At 36.8% G+C, this 18,793-nt stretch overlaps 1 protein-coding gene across 1 annotated transcript; it reads left to right on the forward strand.

Moving 5' to 3' along the window:
* Positions 1 to 1,024: 1,024 nt before the first annotated feature.
* PTCHD3 (patched domain containing 3) lies at positions 1,025 to 18,377 on the forward strand. The gene is made up of 4 exons (XM_004425438.3): positions 1,025 to 2,152; positions 3,065 to 3,186; positions 10,705 to 10,850; positions 13,553 to 18,377. The coding sequence occupies exons 1-4, from the start codon at positions 1,049 to 1,051 to the stop codon at positions 15,055 to 15,057; spliced, it is 2,877 nt and encodes a 958-aa protein (XP_004425495.1). The 5' UTR covers positions 1,025 to 1,048; the 3' UTR covers positions 15,058 to 18,377.
* Positions 18,378 to 18,793: the final 416 nt, after the last annotated feature.

The raw sequence follows: 18,793 nt of genomic DNA on the forward strand, positions 1-18,793 counted from the left end.
AAAATTATAGAGCAGTTCAAAAGAATAAGATAAACTTATGTGCACTAACTTGTTAAGATCCTCGGACATATTAGGTGAATAATGTAACTTGCATACACTAATACAATAATGTTTATGAAAAATATATATTTGCATATATTGTGATATGCTGCTAAATGCATTAAAAAGGGTATGTAAGGACAAACACCCCTTTTTTTTGTTTTTAACAATTCTTTTAAGAAGAGGAATGGGATAGAAGGAAGGATTAGGGTTGAGTTTTAGGTTTTTTTTTTTTTTCACTTTTCATTTTATGTAATTCTAACTTTTTTTTTTTTTTTTTAAAGATTTTATTTATTCATTTTTTTTCCCCCCAAAGCCCCAGTAGATAGTTGTATGCCATAGGTTCACATCCTTCTAGTTGCTGTACGTGGGACTCGGCCTCACGTTGGACGGAGAAGTGGTGCCTCGGGGCGCGCCCGGGATCCGAACCCGGGCCGCCAGCATCAGAGCGCGCGCACCCAACCGCTAAGCCACGGAGCCGGCCCTAATTCTAACTTTTTACAAGGAGAATGTATGTACATTTTCCGTTTGTAGTTGGAGAATAAAAATAAATTGAGTGTACCAGGTTCACAAAAGACTTCCCTGAGAACTGTGCTCCTGGATGATCCTCAGAAAGGTAAAAGCTGCTACTTAGAACACACGTAATATCTGTGCCATTTGTGTGTGTGTGTGTGTGTGTGTGCGTGAACAAGCCAAATTCTGCCAATAAATTGTGAGTCGTGGAGGACAGGCATGCATTTTATTCGCCTTTAAGAGGTGTTTCTTGTAGTAACAACTCTGAGGGGATAGGCACACCACAGACAAATGTTGGGGCTAGTTGGGCTAAGGGTCAAACTACGTGCTCCTCAACGAAGCCTCCAGCATCCGGGGCGCGAGCAGCCCGAGCTCAAACAGACTTCCTTAGAATTTCTCAAGGAAACCGTCGGGTGGGGTGGAGATGGACGCTCCGTCCAGCAGCAACTTTTCGGTTTGCTGTCCTGTTTGAGAACGTTGCCTTTCCTTCCGGGAAATGAGCCTTAGCCCCTCTAAGGTTGCGCCAGGGGTGGAGCCGGAGGGGAAGCCGGAGCCCGAGTCAGCGTCACAGAAGCGGGAGCCGGAGGCGGGGCCTGCGCCAGACCCCCCGGGCGGGTGGGATCTGGGGGCAGGGCAGGAGTCAGAGCCGCCCCCCTCCTCAAGGCAGGAGTCGGAGCGGCTTTTGGAGTCAAGTCAGGGACAGGAACCCGAGGCTCGCTGGGCTTCCGGGCAGAGCGCAGAGCCACCAGGGGCGTCGGCGCAGGAGCCACCTTCAGGCCCGGTGCCGGCGAGGCGGGATTCCTCTCTGTCGGCCTCACAGTTGGGAAATCAGTTGTTTTCGAGCGCCCGCTGCCGCACTGACTGCCTGGAGGCGCCGCTCTCCCGCGCCTTCGGATGGCTGGGATGGAAGGTGGGCTCGCACCCCTGGATCTTCCTGCTGGCCCCGATGGTGCTGACGGCCGCTCTCGGCACTGGCTTCGTTTACCTGCCCAAGGACGAAGATGAAGACCTCGAGGAGCAGTACACTCCGATCGGCAGCCCGGCCAAAGCTGAGCGGCGCTTTGTGCGGGGACATTTCACCACCAACGACTCTTATCGTTTCTCCGCCTCCAGGCAGAGCACCGAGGTCAATTTCGCGTCGATTCTCGTGGTCTCCAACACTGCCTCGCTGCTGGAACAAGAAATCTTATCAGAAGTTAGTAAATTGGACGACGCGGTGCAGGCTCTGTATGTGACACAGGAAGACGGAACGCGGATCCACTACAGTCAGGCGTGCGCCAAGAACCAGGGCCACTGCGTGCCCTCCAACCCACTTCTGGCCGCCTGGCGGGCGAACAATAGCCTCAACCTGAAAAACATCACCTTTCCCATCTGCAACCAAAACGGCCAGCCCTTCTACCTCGCCAGCCTCGTTGGAGGCATCGTCTTAGGCGAGAGCGTAGGAACGAACCAGTTACTCCTGGAGGCTAAAGCCATGCGGCTGCTGTACTACCTGAAGACTGAGGACGGAGAGGACAACGAGCGGAGCAAGGCGTGGCTGATCCTTTTCCTGAACCAGTTTAGCAGCATTGAAAAGAGTCTGGCCCTGAAGAAGATCCAGGTACCTGGCGGCTGGGATTTATAGGGAGGGCAGCGGAAAGTGGGAGGGATAAGGAAAGACTTGGTCCAAGTTCCATCGCAATAACCCTTCTGACTATTCATTTGACGAGTCCTTGACTTGAAGCTGAGTGTCCTTACCGTATTTGGTGCTTAATCCAGCTTTCTTAAACTAGCACCCGGAAGGATGCCACAAATCTTAAATCCTTGGTAATATTCTGGTGGAAAACACAAATCCTACATCCTCAAAGTAGGTCTGTTCAGTACACACATTGTTCTTCAGGTTTACGTTTGAGGTTTGGTTTTCTAATCAAATTACTTTTTCTTACTTTTAGTTAAAGTTTTTGCTGTTTCTGGGAGCCACCTAAAACTTATCTGGAGTTCATTGGAATCAAAAAACAAACTTTGAAGCCAAAGTTCTATGGTGTTGTTGAAAAATCTAACTAGCTCAGCCATGTTAGCTGTCCAATAGTTGGGCCAGCAAACCTACTAATACTTCTGAATCAGCCTGGTGCAAGTGAGACACCCTACTGGAAAAAGACTTTTCGGGCCTTTCTGAAATGACATTTATGCAATTAAAATAGTAAAAGATAGTAACCTAATAAAAATTTAGAAAAAGCCACAATTTGTACAGTCATTAATGATTTCACAGTTTAAATGAAATTCAGATTTTGTATATTCAGGAGTTTTAAACTTTGGATCTGTGAAAGAAACTTTGGAAAGCATGCCATAGATTTGTGGGAAAAAGGAAATCTTTATTATCTTCTTTATTCTAAAATCTTAATCCATGTATTTTGATCTTTGACTGAATTTTAATATATGTCAATCAATAAACTAGAGTGTTTCAATAGTGTTTGTAACTCACACATAAATATTAGAATTAAAAGCTATTTATCTGAGTATATTTTTGCGGCAGGTGGTCTACTTTACATCACTCTCGCGAGAACTGGAATTTGAGGCAACTTCTATGACAGTGATCCCTTTGTTTCACTTGGCATACCTTCTAATCATATTGTTTGCAGTCATATCATGCTACAGGTAAAACATTTTTATTAGTTTTTTAACTCTTGCTTTAAAAAATATTTTATAGTGGTAAAATATATATAATATGTACAACAAAATATGCCATTTTAACCATTTTTATGTGTATAAGTCAGTGGCATTAATTACATTCATGCTATTGTGCAACCATCACAACTATCTGTTTCCAATTATTTCCCATCACCCCAAACAGATGGGGTCACTCTGTAACCATTAAGCACTAACTCCCCATTGCATCTCCCCAGTCCTGGTTTTAACCTTTCATTTACTTTCTGTCTGTATGAATTTTCCTATTCTAGAGATTTCATTTAAGTGGAATCATACAATATTTGTCCTTTTGGGACTGGCTTATTTCACCTAGCATGATGTTTTCAGGGTTCATCCATGTTGTAGCATGTATCAGAACATTGTTCTTTTTTAAGGCTGAATAGTATTCCATTGTATGAATATATCACATTTTGTTTATCCACTTATCTGTTGATGGACACTTGGAATGTTTCCACCTTTTGGCTGTTATGAATCATGCTGCAATGAACATTCGTATACAAATATCTGTTTCAGTCCTTGTTTTCAATTCTTTTCAGTATACTTAGGGGTGGAATTGGTGGGCTGTATGATAATTCTATGTTTAGCTTTTTGAAGAACTGCCAAACTGTTTTCCACAGAGGTTGCTCCATTTTATAGCCCACCAGTAATGTATAAGGGTTCCAATTTCTCCACATCCTCACCAACACTTATTTTCTGTTTTATTGATTATAACCATCCTAGTAGGTGCAAAGTGGTATCTCATGTGGTTTTGATTTGCATTGCCCTAATTACTAATTATGTTAACTATCTTTTCATGTGTTTATTGGCCATTTGTATATCTTCTTTGAAGAAATGCCTATTCAAGTCCTTTGTCCATTTTTCAATTGGGTTGTTTGTGTTTTTGTTGTTGAGTCCTGTTGCTGATGAGTACATTATATACTTTAGATTTTGAACCCTTATCAGATACATGATTTGCAAATATTTTGTCTCACTTTGTAGATTGTCTCTTCACTTTCTTGATAATGTCCTTTAAGGCACAAAAGTTTTTAATTTTGATGTAATCCAGTTTATCTGTTTTTTGTTTTGCTACTTATGCTTTTGGTGTTATATCTAAGAATCCATTGACAAGTCTAAAGTCATGCACATTTACCCTGTGCTTCCTTCTAAGAGTTTTATGGTTTTAGCTCTTATACTTAAGTTGTTGATCAATTTTTCATTTATTTTTGTACGTGATGTGAAATAGGGGTCCAACTTTATTTTTGTACATGTAGAAATCCAGTTTCTCAAGCACCATTTGTTGAAGATATTGTTCTTTTCCAGTTGATTGCACTTGGCATCCTTGTCAAAAATAAGTTGGCTGTAGATGTATGAGTTTATTTCTGGACTCTCAGTTCTATTCCGTCGGTCTATATGCCTGTCAATATGCCAGTACCATACTGTTTTGATTACTGTAGCTTTGTTATAAGTTTTGAAATCTGGAAATCTCAGTCCTTCAACTTTTTTCTTTTTAAGATTATTTTGGATATCCAGGGCTTCTTGCAATTCCATATGAATTTGAGGGTTGACTTTTCCACTTCGGAAAAAAAAAAGCCATTGGAATTTTGATAGAGATTGTGTTGAATCTGTAGATTGCTTTAGGTGAGATTGATATCTTAACAATATTAAGTCTCTCTCTCCATGAACTAAAGATGTCTTTCCATTAATTTAGGTCTTCTTTAGTTTCTTTCACCAATGTTTTGTAGTTTTCAGTGTACAAGTCTTTCACCTCCTGGATTAAATTTATTCCTAAGTGTTTTATTGTTTCAGACACTATTTAAATGGAATTGCTTTCTTAATTTCCTTTTGGAATTGTTCATTGCACATGGATAGAAACACAACTAATTTTTGTATGTTAATCTTGCACCCTGCAGCTTCAATGAATTTGTTTATTAACTCTAGTTTTCTTTGTAGATTCTTTGGAATTTTCGTAAGATCATGTAATCTATGAAAAGGGATAGTTACACTTCTTCCTTTCCAATTTGGATTCCTTTTATTTCCGTTTCTTGTCTAATTGCTCTGGCTAGCACTTCCAGTACAATGTTGAATATCATTGGTGAAAGTGAGCATCCTTACGTTGTTCCTGATCTTAGAGGGAAAGCTTTCAGTCCTTTACGATTGAGTATGATATTAGCTGTGTAGTTTTCATAAATGCCCTCATCGTTTTGAGGAAGTTTCCTTCTGTTCCTTGTTTTTGAGTGTTTTTATCATGAAAGGGTGTTGGATTTTGTCAAATGCCTTTTCTGCATCTATTGATATGATCGTGTGGTTTTTATCCTTTGTTCTATTAGTGTAGTGTATTACATTGATTGATTTTCCCGTGTTGAACCACTCTTGCGTTCCTGGGATAAATCCCACTTTGTCACGGTGTATAATTCTTTTACTATGCTATTGAATTGGATCTGCTAGAATTTTGTATCTATATTCATAGGAGATATTTATCTGTAGTTTTCTTGTGATGTCTTTGTCTGGCGTTGGGATCAGTGTAATGCTGGCTTCGTTGAATGAGTTAGGAAGTATTTCCACCTTTTCAGTTTTTTGGAAGGGTTTGAGAAGGATTGGTGTTAATTCTTCTTTACATGTTTGGTAAAATTCACCAGTGATGCCATCTTGTCCTGGACTTTTCTTTGTTGGGAGGCTTTTGATTACTGATTCAGTCTTTTTACTTGTTACATATCTGTTGAGATTTTCTATTTCATCTTGAGTCAGTTTAGGTCATTTGTGTGTTTCTAGGAATTTGTGCATTTCATCTATGTTATCCAATTTGTTGGCATAAGTTGTTTATAGTATTCTCTTATAATCCTTTCTATTTCTGTAAGGTCAGTAGTAATGTCCCCACTTTAGTAGTCTATTTTGTTAGTGACTTTCCTAAACCGTTATTGCCAAGGCTGTATTCCTTGTTTATGTGGTCATTGAAGTCTCTGTTCCTTAGCTTGTGTTTAGCTAGTGTTTTGACAGATTTCCTTTGATGGCAGGAGCTCTCCCAATGTTTGCAGAATGGTTCTGTGCCTGGTCCCTCCTTCAACACGTAGCCAGGCTTACGCTGTGCCTGGGAATCAGCCCTAGGTGAAAGCTTAGAGTCTTTTCAGGTCTTTTCTGAGCATACATCTTGCCCTGGGTGACTTTCTAAATTCTCCAGTATACACACCCTAAATTCCCAGAGAAATGCTTCCCATTTTTGCCTTAGGCAGTCTTTTGTATGTTTGGGTTGTAATCTTTTTGCCCTATGCATGTTAGCGTTGTTAATTCCGCTTGTGGTGTTTCTGGCTTTCCCAATCTGAGTTTTGAGTGAGACAAAACAGAGGAGTGCCTTGCATCATTCCTTCAGGTAGCCCCCAGACAGTTTAGAACAGACATATAAAATATTTTACAAAAGGTCTGCTCTGCTCCCCTCAGAAACATAGATATAGTCCCATACCAGCAACGTGGGCTGTTGCCTCTTTAAGATTGCTGCTGCTTTAAGACTATTGCCACTTTAAGACTGTGGTCACTTTAACACACCTGCTGCTTTATGGTCACTGCCACCTTAAGACTTCTATCACACCAGAGAGGGGGTGAGGTAGGACATGTAAAATCGCTACAAAACCTTCCTACTGTTTTGAAGTGCTCTTTTTTTTTGGATTCAGCACTTGTTCGGTTACTGTAAACTTTTGACTGTTTTCCAGAGTTCACAGAATTTATTCTGACAATTTCTGCTTCTTTTTCTATGTTTCTGTGGGGGAACGAGAGTTGAGAAATTTCTACTCCATGTTTTGCTGATGTCCAGCACTAAACACATATTTTATAAACCTGATGGCTTTTTAAAAATTTTGTCCGTTAGCAATTGTATGCAATCAAATGGAATAGTAACTAGAAATTGTGGCTAGTTTTGTTTGATTTGGCATATGCTTTTTACCTTACATATTGTACCAATTATGATGAATTGTGCCATTTGGAGACAGATATGATAGAACTAAGAAATAAGTCTTTACTTCTATTATAAATTTGAACTAGTACATTTAACTATATAAAAAAATTAGGCTCTAATTTAACTGACTTGGGTATCTCCATTATTCTGCTTTGGAGTTGACCTTGCTAAGCATTGAAAAAATGTTATGTAGGCATTAGGATTAGTTTGAGCTCTTGTGATCAGAAAGTAAAAATGTGAAAAATATCAGCAAAGAATAGAATTTAGATGTAGAAGGAACTCTACAGATTATATTATTCCAGTGATTCTTGCATCAGAGTCAAAAAGAGAGGCCTAAAACTGCATATTCTGAGGCCCTGCCCTATTGAATCAAATGTCTAGGGGTTAAATCTGAGAATCTATATTTCAAAAATTTCTCTAGTTGATTCTCGTGTGTAGGTAGATTTGGGAACAAATAATATAATTTAACTCTCTAAATTTAAAGTAGAGAAAGATGAGGCCCCAGTAGGTAAAGGGACTTAACCACAGTGGGTACCTCTTTAGAGTTAATAAACTACCTCATAACTTTGTTATTCTGGAAAGAAAGACAACATTTTTTAGCAAACAAAGAAACAAAAAACAAAGGAAGGAAGGAGGGAGGGAGGAGAGAAGAAAGAAAACAAATTGCAGTCTTGTTAAATTTTAGTAGGATAAAGAATTTCTTTAAATTAGTATAGGATCTACAAGGTACCGACAACTGGTTTGACAAAACTTTTCTACTAAATAATTGATTCTGAAGATACAAATTTATATCAATTCTTGCTTATCTGTAAACTCTTGTATTAAAGGCAATTAGAAGATGATTTATATTGTCTTTGAAGACTTTTTTTATGCCTATGTAACCAATATATTGAACATACAAGACTCATGAGGTATAAACAACAACTTTATTTTTGTCTTCCTTTGTTTCCTTTAAGTTTTGTAGGTAGAGCAAGTTCTTCCTCTGCCCCGTGAAAACTCGGGCAGACGCTGTGACTTTTGTGGTCATTCTTACAGGACACAAAGTCTTCCAGTTAGAATTAAAATCTCCATGTCCATGTAATAAACAAAAGTGGCAACTTGATTTGAAGCTAAGGTTTTCCTTCCTTTGGTTAGGTGGAGCATGCTTCATGGCATAGCCCTTAATGGGGAAAAAAGGACTTGCCAGCCCTCTTCCATCGCTTCTCCTCCTCCTCTCCATCTTGCTAAGCTGGTTCCTGAGTTGGAGGATGCCCAAGGAGAAGAGGAAAGGGAGCAGGAAAGTTCTTAAGTCACAGATGCTGAGTGATGGTCTAACACTTGCCTTCTTTGGGCTTGAATATAAAACTGATTCTCTTGTAAGCACTTTTGTAAGTTCCTTGGGCATCTCTTGCTCTTACTTTTCTGTATCACTGAGAATCTCTTATCTCTGTTTTAGGTGGGCCTCCTGGACAGTCCCTAAGACATCTCATCCTGCCTGTCGCACATACTTACATATGAAGGTTATTCCTTGCCTACATGCATTTACCTCATACAGAGCTCTTATTTGAACATATTTTAGGGTTCCATATTTATTGTCTTGCAGTGGAGTCATTTGAACAATAGTAAGACTTTTCCAAAAGTTTATGCTCCAAATTGAACTTCATTCTGTAGCAAGTAGTGGTATAGTGAGCTTTTTAGACTGTTTCAAAATTGTCTGACGTTTTGGAAATGGCAAAACTTACCCCAGATATGAGATCAATTTCCGATAAAATCTGGAAAATCTTTCCCTTCTCAAAAACACTATAAACTATTCGTTATTCACAATAGACATGGTTCCTTTCAAGGAAGAGGTGGGTCCCTCACTAGGCATATCTAAGGATAATAATGTCTAATTTAACCCCTCCCTGCTAAGTGAATAGAAAATTAAGAAAATTGAGTGTTTTTCTGCTAGTGATGCCCAACTCTGCCTGAGCATTGGAATTATATGAGGAAATTTTTAGATACATAGATTCTGCAGCTTCACTACAAACCTCTAGAATCAGGATCTGCAGAGTGGGATTCCAGGGAATCTAAAGTTCTAAGACTCCCCTAGGTCATTCTGGTAACGTACTTAAACCAAGGTCCTTGCTGGGAACTGAAATATCTGCAGGTGTATTCACCAAACTCCTACAGTGTTCCACTATCTATTTGAACATTAAAATAAAGGTCACTTAGAGAAAGTCAACACAGCAACCAGTCAAAGTCAAGTCCCAATAACCAATAATATACTTCACTCCCCCATCCTCTGAAAAATTTACACCAAAAAGTCCAGAAACTTGAAAAAAGGGAATGGGAATAAACATGTCTTATGTAATTTTTATCCTCATTAATCTTTCTGATTTTAAAGGTCATCTTTGTTACTTTCTTATCTTAAACTCGTATAAACCAATATTGTTGTTTTAAGAAACTATTCATTATAATCAAAATTTATTGTAACAAAGTAATTTACTTTTGCTCTGGAATTTGTGCATGTGTTTGTTGATTTTGGGCCCTGAATTTAACTCATAGCACTAGCAGTTGAGAAAAAGTGAAATACAGCCATGGTGTAGAAATTTTTTTTTTATAATAAGAAAGTTGAGCTATTTTAGTGTGATCTTGCCTGAAGAAGGTCTTTAATCATGTTCCTGCTGTTTTGGAATCAGTGGCTCCATTTCCATAGTTGACTGTCCTAGTCTTCAATACAAACTTAGTTTCTCTCTTCTATTGGAAACATCTAGAGGCAGGTATCAGTCATTTGTTTTGAAGCAGTTAACAAACGAGTAAAATATAAAACCAGAGACGGTTGTCAATATTTTACAGTGTAATGTTGTGGTTGTTGGGGAGGTAAAGTACTGTCCATACTTTAAAATTCTTTATATATATTCCCATTGCTGTTGGTCCAACAAAGAAACAGGCAGGTTGTGTTATTCAAAGTAAACTACATTTCAATTTTTTTTTGCAATTAGTAGCACCTTTTCTAGAGCCCACTTCACCAGTAAAGGAGAATCCTGAAGATGTTTGAGAAGGAGGCTTTCATACTTTTGTTAACCACAATACGTATTCAACGAGCTTTGAAATACGGGAGCTATTTAGGATTGTGTTTATGGCTAGTTGGAGTCAGGGGTTGGGTGAGAAGATAACTGGATATGGATACTTTCTCTGCTACAGCTTGTCCTCCATTTACTGTTGTATTCCATTCACATCCCTTTGAAAATCAGAGTGGAATTAACGATCTGCAGTGTTCTGATATATCTTTGTGGTTCTGAAATGCCAGTCAGTGGATTAGTGCTTGGCTAGCTGAGTAAGTCACCCAGGATAGTTTGGTAAAAGTACAGATTCCCAACCGTTCTGTTCCCTCTTTTTTTTTTTTTCTTCCAGTTGGTCTGGGATAGTGCCTGGGAATTAAAGGTCTCCAGCAGACAGGTATGGGAAAATTTGCCCAAGAGGCTTCTGAATTGGTGTCCAAGTCAAGAATGTTATGAATTGATGGAATTTCAGTATGGAAGCTACCACCACAAATTCCATGATTTTTCCCTCCAAATTTACAGGTGTGACTGTGTACGCAACAAAATGTGGGTTGCAGCCTTTGGAGTGATTTCTGCTGCCTTGGCAGTGGTGAGCGGCTTTGGCCTGATGTTGTACATTGGGGTGCCATTTGTGATCATAGTTGCAAATTCACCATTTCTTATTCTAGGTGAGTAAAACAAAGCATGAGGCTACACATTGTGGATGTGGGGATGTGGGGTAGTTAAGGGAAGGAGCTTATGTTAGATTAAGCAAAATAACTATATTTAGGTGGCTCTACAGATCCAAAATGAGGTGTCAGGAAAGAAGAAAATCAAATTGAATTATGTGTCTTTAGAGTTGGAAAAATCTGGTACCTCAAATGGAAAAATACAGACAAGGGACATGAACAGAACAAAAATCCAAAATACAAGTCACCAAAAATGTAAGAAAAGAAATTTGACCTTTCAATTAATCAAGGGATGCAAATTAAACCAAAAGTGAGACACCTTGTTTTCTTATTAGATTAATAAATATTAGCAAGATTGAGTTTTGGGAAGGTTGTGTGCAAATGAACACTCTCATGTTCTGCTGGGGGAAAATTGTAAATTGGTACACAGTTTTTTTAGTTCAATTTTCCAACAAATCAAAAGAATTAAAAATTGAAAAGGGAGTATCTTTGGCCTGGCCCGGTAGCATAGCAGTTAAGTGCGCACGCTCTGCTTCAGTGGCCCAGGGTTCGCAGGTTCGGATCCCAGGCGCACACCGATGCACCACTCATTAAGCCACGCTGTGGCGGCATCCCATATAAAGTAGAGGAAGTTGGGCACAGATGTTAGCCCAGAGCCAATCTTCCTCAGCAAAAAGAGGAGGATTGGCAACAGATGTTAGCTCAGGGCTCATCTTCCTCACCAAAGAAAAAAAAAAGAGAATATCTTTGACCTACCAATTCCACTTCTAGGAATTTCCATATCTAATAATTGGACAAGTGCTCAAAAAGTAGGACAAATGTGTTCATTTCAGTGTGGTTTAAAACAGGAATAGATTGAAAACAACCTAATCCCGTATCAACATGGAATTGGTCAACTCATACATAACATATTAAAAATTTGGAATCATATTCGGTCTTTAAGAAGAGGTAGATATATAATGTTAAATGGAAAATGCTGGTTATGAAACAAGATGTTTGAGAGAAATACAGTTATATGTATATATTTGTATAGAACAAATTCTGGATGGATATACATGAAAATGTTAGCAGGGCTTATTCCTGAAGGGTGGAATTACAGTTGTTTCAATTTTTTCTTTGTATTTTCCTATACTTTCAGAATTTATTTACAATAAGCTTGAGAAAGTAAGCAACTGGGAAGAAATAATATTTCATTTCCTGAGGGAGATAGTGGATGGGCTGAATACTGGATGTCAATTTATTTATTCTAGCTCTTCAGGGCACACCTTCCTAGTACACACTCACACTTAACCACTTAGTGTGCTCCACAGCCATAAATAACTAGAAAGTGTATATAATTGACTTTGTATTGTCTGTGTATACATAGGAGTGTGAGAGAGAGTATGTGTGTGTGTGTGTGTCTGTGTGTGATTTCAGCAACTCAAGCGAGAAATGTGTAAGGAAAATTTCTGAACAAGTTTCTATAAATAATAAAACTAGTTTTTAAATACCTAATAAATACCAATGAGTTCATTCTTGGTCCTTAGCACTCTGATCCTTCCCTTTTGTCCAGCTGAGCGCAATTGAAATCCTCAAAGCTGAGCAGTGGGAGTGTCAGGATGTGGTTCATGACAGACTACATAGACTCGTGTTTCAATTTAGATCCGTCCACCTTGATCACACCCATAGAACGTCTGAATTAGAGGCAAAATTGCAATTCCCAGTACCATTCCATGTAATCCATGGAGAAGATCCCCCAAATTAAGATTAAGATCAGCATTTCAGTTCCAAGTATTGATTTTGTAGCAATACACATGGAAACAAAGGTGTCCATGAGTGAAAGTCGTGTCAACTCTAGTGGACAGTTTGAAGGAGGTGAAATTTACTTGCAACATGCTCAGGCTGTCCTTTCCAGTCTCCTTTCTTCTTTGTAGTCCTCCTTTCCCAGTCTTCAACGATGATTTCAAAGTCTTCAGACGTTCTGTCCTCTTTATTCCAAACCAATCATGAAACGTCATTGTGGAAAAGAACTAATTACCTAGTAGGGCTTAATAGGTAAAGGATTCTTAAGATTTACTTTGGTACATATTTCTGATTTCAAGAATATTTGCATTTTAATGAAATAATGCCTTACTCTGGGTAAGTGAAATTTGAATGATAGCATTCCGAGTATCAAAAACAGACTAGCAGGAAAACTACATTTGCGTGTGTGTGTGTATGTGTGTGTATGTCTATAAACTATGCTGTGCCTCTTAAATCATACCACATTGATAGCTAGATGCTAACTATAAAACAAATTAGTCCAGCTTATATTTTAAGCAACAGAATGTTGGCCCAATGTGTTTGTACATTAGTGTGAAATGGTTTATGGGAGAAAATGGTCTCTCAAGAAATCTAATGAAATCAAAGATACATTGCTAATCCTGCTTTGACTAACACCCAGGCAACCAGGTTTCCTGACTCATCATTAAAACACCCTAAATGAAGACTAGGAGTAGAGTGTACTGTGCTATGGGCAAACAATAGCAGTATATACAAAGCCCAGAGTTACTACAGAGGAAGGAGTTCTGTTGTGGATTCAGAAGCAATCAAAGAAAGTAGCATCCAAGCACAGATTGCGCAAGATAAAAAGGCCTTAAGAGATGGACAAAGAAAATGGTTTGACCTGTTTAATTTTTAATGGATATTAATATGTATGAAGATACTGTTTCTTTTTTTAACAGGTGTTGGGGTCGATGACATGTTTATTATGATTTCTGCCTGGCAGAAGACCAGCCTCATGGATAGTATAAAACAGCGGCTGTCCAGTGTCTATTCAAAAGTGGCAGTGTCCATTACAATCACCACCATCACCAACGTCCTGGCTTTCTATACAGGGATTATGACCTCTTTCAGGTCCGTACAATACTTTTGCATCTATACAGGAACAACCCTGCTCTTTTGTTATTTTTATAACATCACCTGTTTTGGAGCATTTATGGCCCTCGATGGTAAAAGAGAAGTAGTCTGTCTACGCTGGTTGAAAAAGTCAGAAACTCCTGACCAAAAATGTTCCTCATTAAAAAAGTCCTGCTGTCTCCCATTTGATTCTCTCCCAGATGAACAGGAAGCTGATATTCATCCAATGAATTTGTTCTTTAGAGACTATTTTGGCCCTTTTCTCACAAGCACCGAGTCCAAGTTTTTTGTAGTGCTTTTATACATTTTGTACATCATAAGTAGTATATATGGGTGTTTCCAAGTGCAGGAAGGTTTAGACCTTCGAAATTTGGCAAGTGACGATTCCTACATCACACCGTATTTTAATATTGATGAAGAATATTTTTCAGATTATGGTCCCAGGGTTATGGTTATTGTTACTGAAATTCTTGACTACTGGAATAAAGATGCTAGGCAAAGATTGGAAAAATGTCTGGCAGATTTTGAAAACAATGACTATGTAGATAAAAATCTTACAGAGTTTTGGTTACGAGAATATGTGCGATATATGGAAAATAACAGACAAGATATAAATGATAAGAATACTTTTATAAACAGTATTTCCAATTTTTTAATGGATTTTCCACTTTTTGTGTATGATATTAATATTTCATCATCACATGAAATCATTGCTTCCCGGGCCTTCATTCAGACCATAGGTGTTTCTTCTGCAAACAATAAGAAGATGATGTTATTCCAGTTACGAAGCCTGGCTGAAAAGTGTGAGATTCCCCTAATGGTGTATAACCAGGCATTCATATATTTTGATCAGTATGCTGCAATATTAGAAAACACTGTTCGAAATGTCATTGTTGCATCAACAGCTATGTTCATCGTTTCCTTATTGTTAATTCCTCATCCACTGTGTTCCTTGTGGGTAACTTTTGCTATTGCTTCTGTGATTGTGGGAGTCACGGGTTTCATGGCATTCTGGAATGTCAATCTTGATTCCATATCCATGATTAATCTTGTTATTTGTATAGGATTTTCTTTCGATTTTTCTGCACACATTTCCTATGCATTTGTTTCCAGTTCAAAGCCCTCAGTAAACCAAAAAACAATTGAGGCATTGTATCAGCTAGGCTACCCGGTGTTACAGAGTGCGTTTTCAACAGTAATAGGGGTGTGCGTTTTAGCTGCAGCTAAAGCATACATCTTCAGAACATTTTTTAAGATTATGTTTCTTGTCATGGTATTTGGGGCTGCTCATGGCCTAATTTTTATTCCAGTATTCTTAACCTTTTTTTGAAGGCTTGTTTGAATATCCACTAACAAATCAACTACCAGTCATAGAATTCCTGATTGCCCCATTCCAATCTGATAAAAAACGCACTACTAAGAATAGTCAATAAACTAAAAACAAAGGCATGTTTTCTTGGCTTGGAAATCCCATTTAAAAATGTTATTTAAAATATCCTGAGAAAAATTAATTAGTCTTACATTAAAATATCTTTACTAAATTAGGAAGTGTTGTCATCTTTATTATAATCTATACAATCAAGTATAAGGTATAACTTTCCAGTTATTTTTCCTTTTATTTCATCATTAGAAATTTATGCCTGGAATTCAAGTATTTAATATATTATACTATAAATGAAATATTATTTTCATTGTACTTCCTATATGCATTATTATGTAAAAGTGCAGCTTATTATTATTTATTCTCCCAGTCTGGGGCTTTTCTATGTATTTTCTTAGTGATGTATTTTGATGAAGTTTTTAAAGTTTTGAAATCCAGTTTATCATTTTTTTTATGGTTAGTGCTTTCTGTGTTCTAAGAAACCTTTGCCTGTTCCAAGGTTACAAAAAAATTCATCTATGTTTTCTTCTCAAAACTAATAGTTTTAATTTTACATTTAGGTCTATGATCCATAAATCTGTGTTTGTTGGGAAGTATGTATAGAGGTTCATTTTCTTCTCATAATAGTTATTTATTTGTCTCAGCGTCATTTGTGAAAAAGACTGTCCTTTCAGCTAAGGATTTATTTGGTACCTCTGTCAAAGAATCAATCAATTGACAATTTATGTGTGGTTCTATTTCTCTGCATTGATGTGTTTGTCTATACTAAAGCCAATACTACATGGCTTGACTACTAAAGCTTTATATTGATTCTTGAAATTAAGTTGTGTATGTTGTCCAACATTTTTCTTCCTTTCCAAATTGTTTTGGGTATTCTAAGATCTTTGCATTTAGATACTAATTTTAGAATCACTTGTCTATGTATCAGAAAAGCCTTCTGGGATCAAGATTGGGTTATGGTGAATCTGCAGATCAATTTGGGGAAAATAGATATCCTAGCAATATGGAATCTTCCAATCTGTGAACATGGTTTATTGCTCCATTTATTTATGTCTTCTTTAATTTCTCTCAGGAATATCTTACAGATTTAGGTAGATTTTACTTCTAAGTATTTTTATGGCATTGCAAATAATACTAATTTTAAATTCCTTTTCCATTTTTTTTACTAGTACATAAAAATACAATTGATTTTGGTATACCTACCTTATATTGTGCAACTTTGTTAGGTTCCTGTATTAGTTCTTGTAGATTTTTGTAATTCTTTAGTAGTTTTTACCTATGCAATTATGTAAAGGTCACATAAAGACCATTTTATTTCTTCCTATATAATCTTTACCTCGTACTTGACTTATTGCACTGGCTTAAAACATCCAGTAAAATGTGGGAAAATGTACTACGAGCAGACATCATTCCCGTTTCCCAACTCTACAGGAAACATGTTCAATATTTCATCATTAAGTATGATAGAAGGTATTACAGAGCTGTTTCTGTCAGATTGAGGAAGCTCCTTTCTACTCCTAGTTTGCTGAGATGTTTTATCATGAATGAGCATTGAATTTTATCAAATAATTTTTGTCCATTAATATTATCATGTCATTTTTCTGTTTTAATCTGTGAATGTGGCAATTTATGTTGACTTATTTTTTAATATTATACCAACATTTCTAGGATGACTCACATTTGGTCATGGCATATTTATTTTCATACATTGCTCTTTGTTTTGTTAATACTTTGTCAGTGATATTTGTTCCTAGAATCATGAGGGATATTGGTATGCAATTCCCTTTTCTTGTAATGTCTTTCTCAGGTTTTGATATCAGGATTATGCTGCCTGCAGAAGATGAACTGGTAAATAATCCTCCTCTTTTAATTTCTGAAATACATAATTTATGGTTGATATCATTTGATGTCATCATTCCTTAAATGTTTGGTAGAATTCACAAGTGAAGTCTTCTGGGCATGGAGTTTTTCTGGGAATGTTTTTTATTTCAAATTCACTTTTTTTAAACAACTATAAGGCCATTCAGATGTTCTGTTTCTCTTTGGGTCACTTTTGGTATGTTTCAATTTACAAGGAATTTACCCATTTGGTTAAGTGGCCAGTTGACTATTTTCTTATCATTTTAATGTCCCTAGTGCTGTCTGCTGTGTGATTTTTGATATTAGTAATTTGTATTATATCCCTTTTATTTCTTGATCAACAGATTATCAGTTTTATTAAATTTTCCCAAGAACTAACTTTTGGCTTTATTGATTTTCTCTATTATTTCTCTAACAATTCATTGATTTCTACTCTTTATTCCTTCTTCTTTTCTACTTTGATTTTAATTTTTTCTTCATTTTCTAGCATTGTAAGGTGGTCGGTAGGTTAAGTCATTGATTTTAAACCTTTATTCTTTTCTAAGAAAGCTTTTAATGCTATACATTTCTTTCTAACTACTGTTTTAACTGTATCCACAAATTTTTATATGATGGGTGTTCATTATCATTCATTTCAAAATAAGTTCTCATTTTGCTTGTGATTTCTTCTTTGACCATGAATCAAACAATACCTTTATTTTCTCTTCATTTTTCAAGAATACTTTAACTGGATATAGAATTCCAGGTTGAGAGGGTTTTTTTCTTTCAGCACTTTAAAAATGTCATTGCACGGTCTTCTTGATGTAATGCTTTGATTAGAATTCAGCCTTCATTGTGATATTGTTCTTCTCTATGGAACATGTTTACGTTTTTCTCTAGTTGCTTTTAAGATTTTTCTCTTTATTATTGGGTTTTCAACAATTTGACTATGATGTGACTGTGTACGGTGTTTTTTCTATTTAACCTTCTTGGGTATTGTTGAGCTTTTAGGACCTGTGGCCTGATATTTTCCATCATAATTGGAAATATTTTAGCCTTTATTTCTTCAAATGTTTTTCTGCCACATTGTCTCTCCCCTTTCCTTCTGGGACTCCAATTTCAAATATGTTCTTGTTATTTTTAGTTGGTTCATAAAATTGTAATATTCTAAGTTTGCATTTTATCAATAATAAATTTGAATTTGTTGACACCTTCAATAGACTCTTCTCTGTAGCCAATATTTTATTGAAAACATATTCTTTCTACATATGGTGAGATTCCTGGTAAGCTCAGGAAAGTTCTGCTATGTGAAGGTTATTAATTATGCTTCTATGTTTGGAAATGTTTAAATATTTTGGTCTAAATATTTTCATCATTACTGTCCTGTTTTATTTTATTGAGATTGTCATTTTTAGATAAATATTTTATAACACAAAATTCATCAAATAAGTTGTCTCTTTTTCTGATTACCTTAAATGGTTTGCCAAACCAAATGGAGATGTTGCAAAATAATAGGCCATTTCAATTACATTCCATTCATTACAAAATGTAAATTTATCCCAAAAATGGAAGCTGATCAAAAAATTTTTCTCACAAGTTCAGAAATTACAAATCACAGTTATAAAATTTCAAAATTAAATCAGGTACACTGACCTCTCCTTGTTTGATTTATTCATTTCCTTCTCACTTATGTAGTGACAATTTCAATACTTTCTATTTACAGACTTTGTTTTCAATAATTCCAATTTACTACTAAGCCTTCAAAACTTTAAATTTCTATGGTGTTCCCTTCACTGAACACTTTGATTCAAGATTCACAACTGATTATGCACAAATTGCAACAAAA

This window comes from Ceratotherium simum, chromosome 32 (genome assembly GCF_057802395.1).
Source record: "Ceratotherium simum simum isolate JZ-2026a chromosome 32, ASM5780239v1, whole genome shotgun sequence".
Lineage (NCBI taxonomy): Eukaryota > Metazoa > Chordata > Mammalia > Perissodactyla > Rhinocerotidae > Ceratotherium > Ceratotherium simum.

Bases quoted from the DNA above. Each gene is read 5' to 3' on its own strand.
- PTCHD3 (XM_004425438.3), top strand. From the start codon at position 1,049: ATGAGCCTTAGCCCCTCTAAGGTTGCGCCAGGGGTGGAGCCGGAGGGG. The intron at 2,153-3,064 runs GTACCTGGCGGC...TTTTTGCGGCAG, and splicing joins TGGCCCTGAAGAAGATCCAG to GTGGTCTACTTTACATCACT. The intron at 3,187-10,704 runs GTAAAACATTTT...CCAAATTTACAG, and splicing joins GCAGTCATATCATGCTACAG to GTGTGACTGTGTACGCAACA.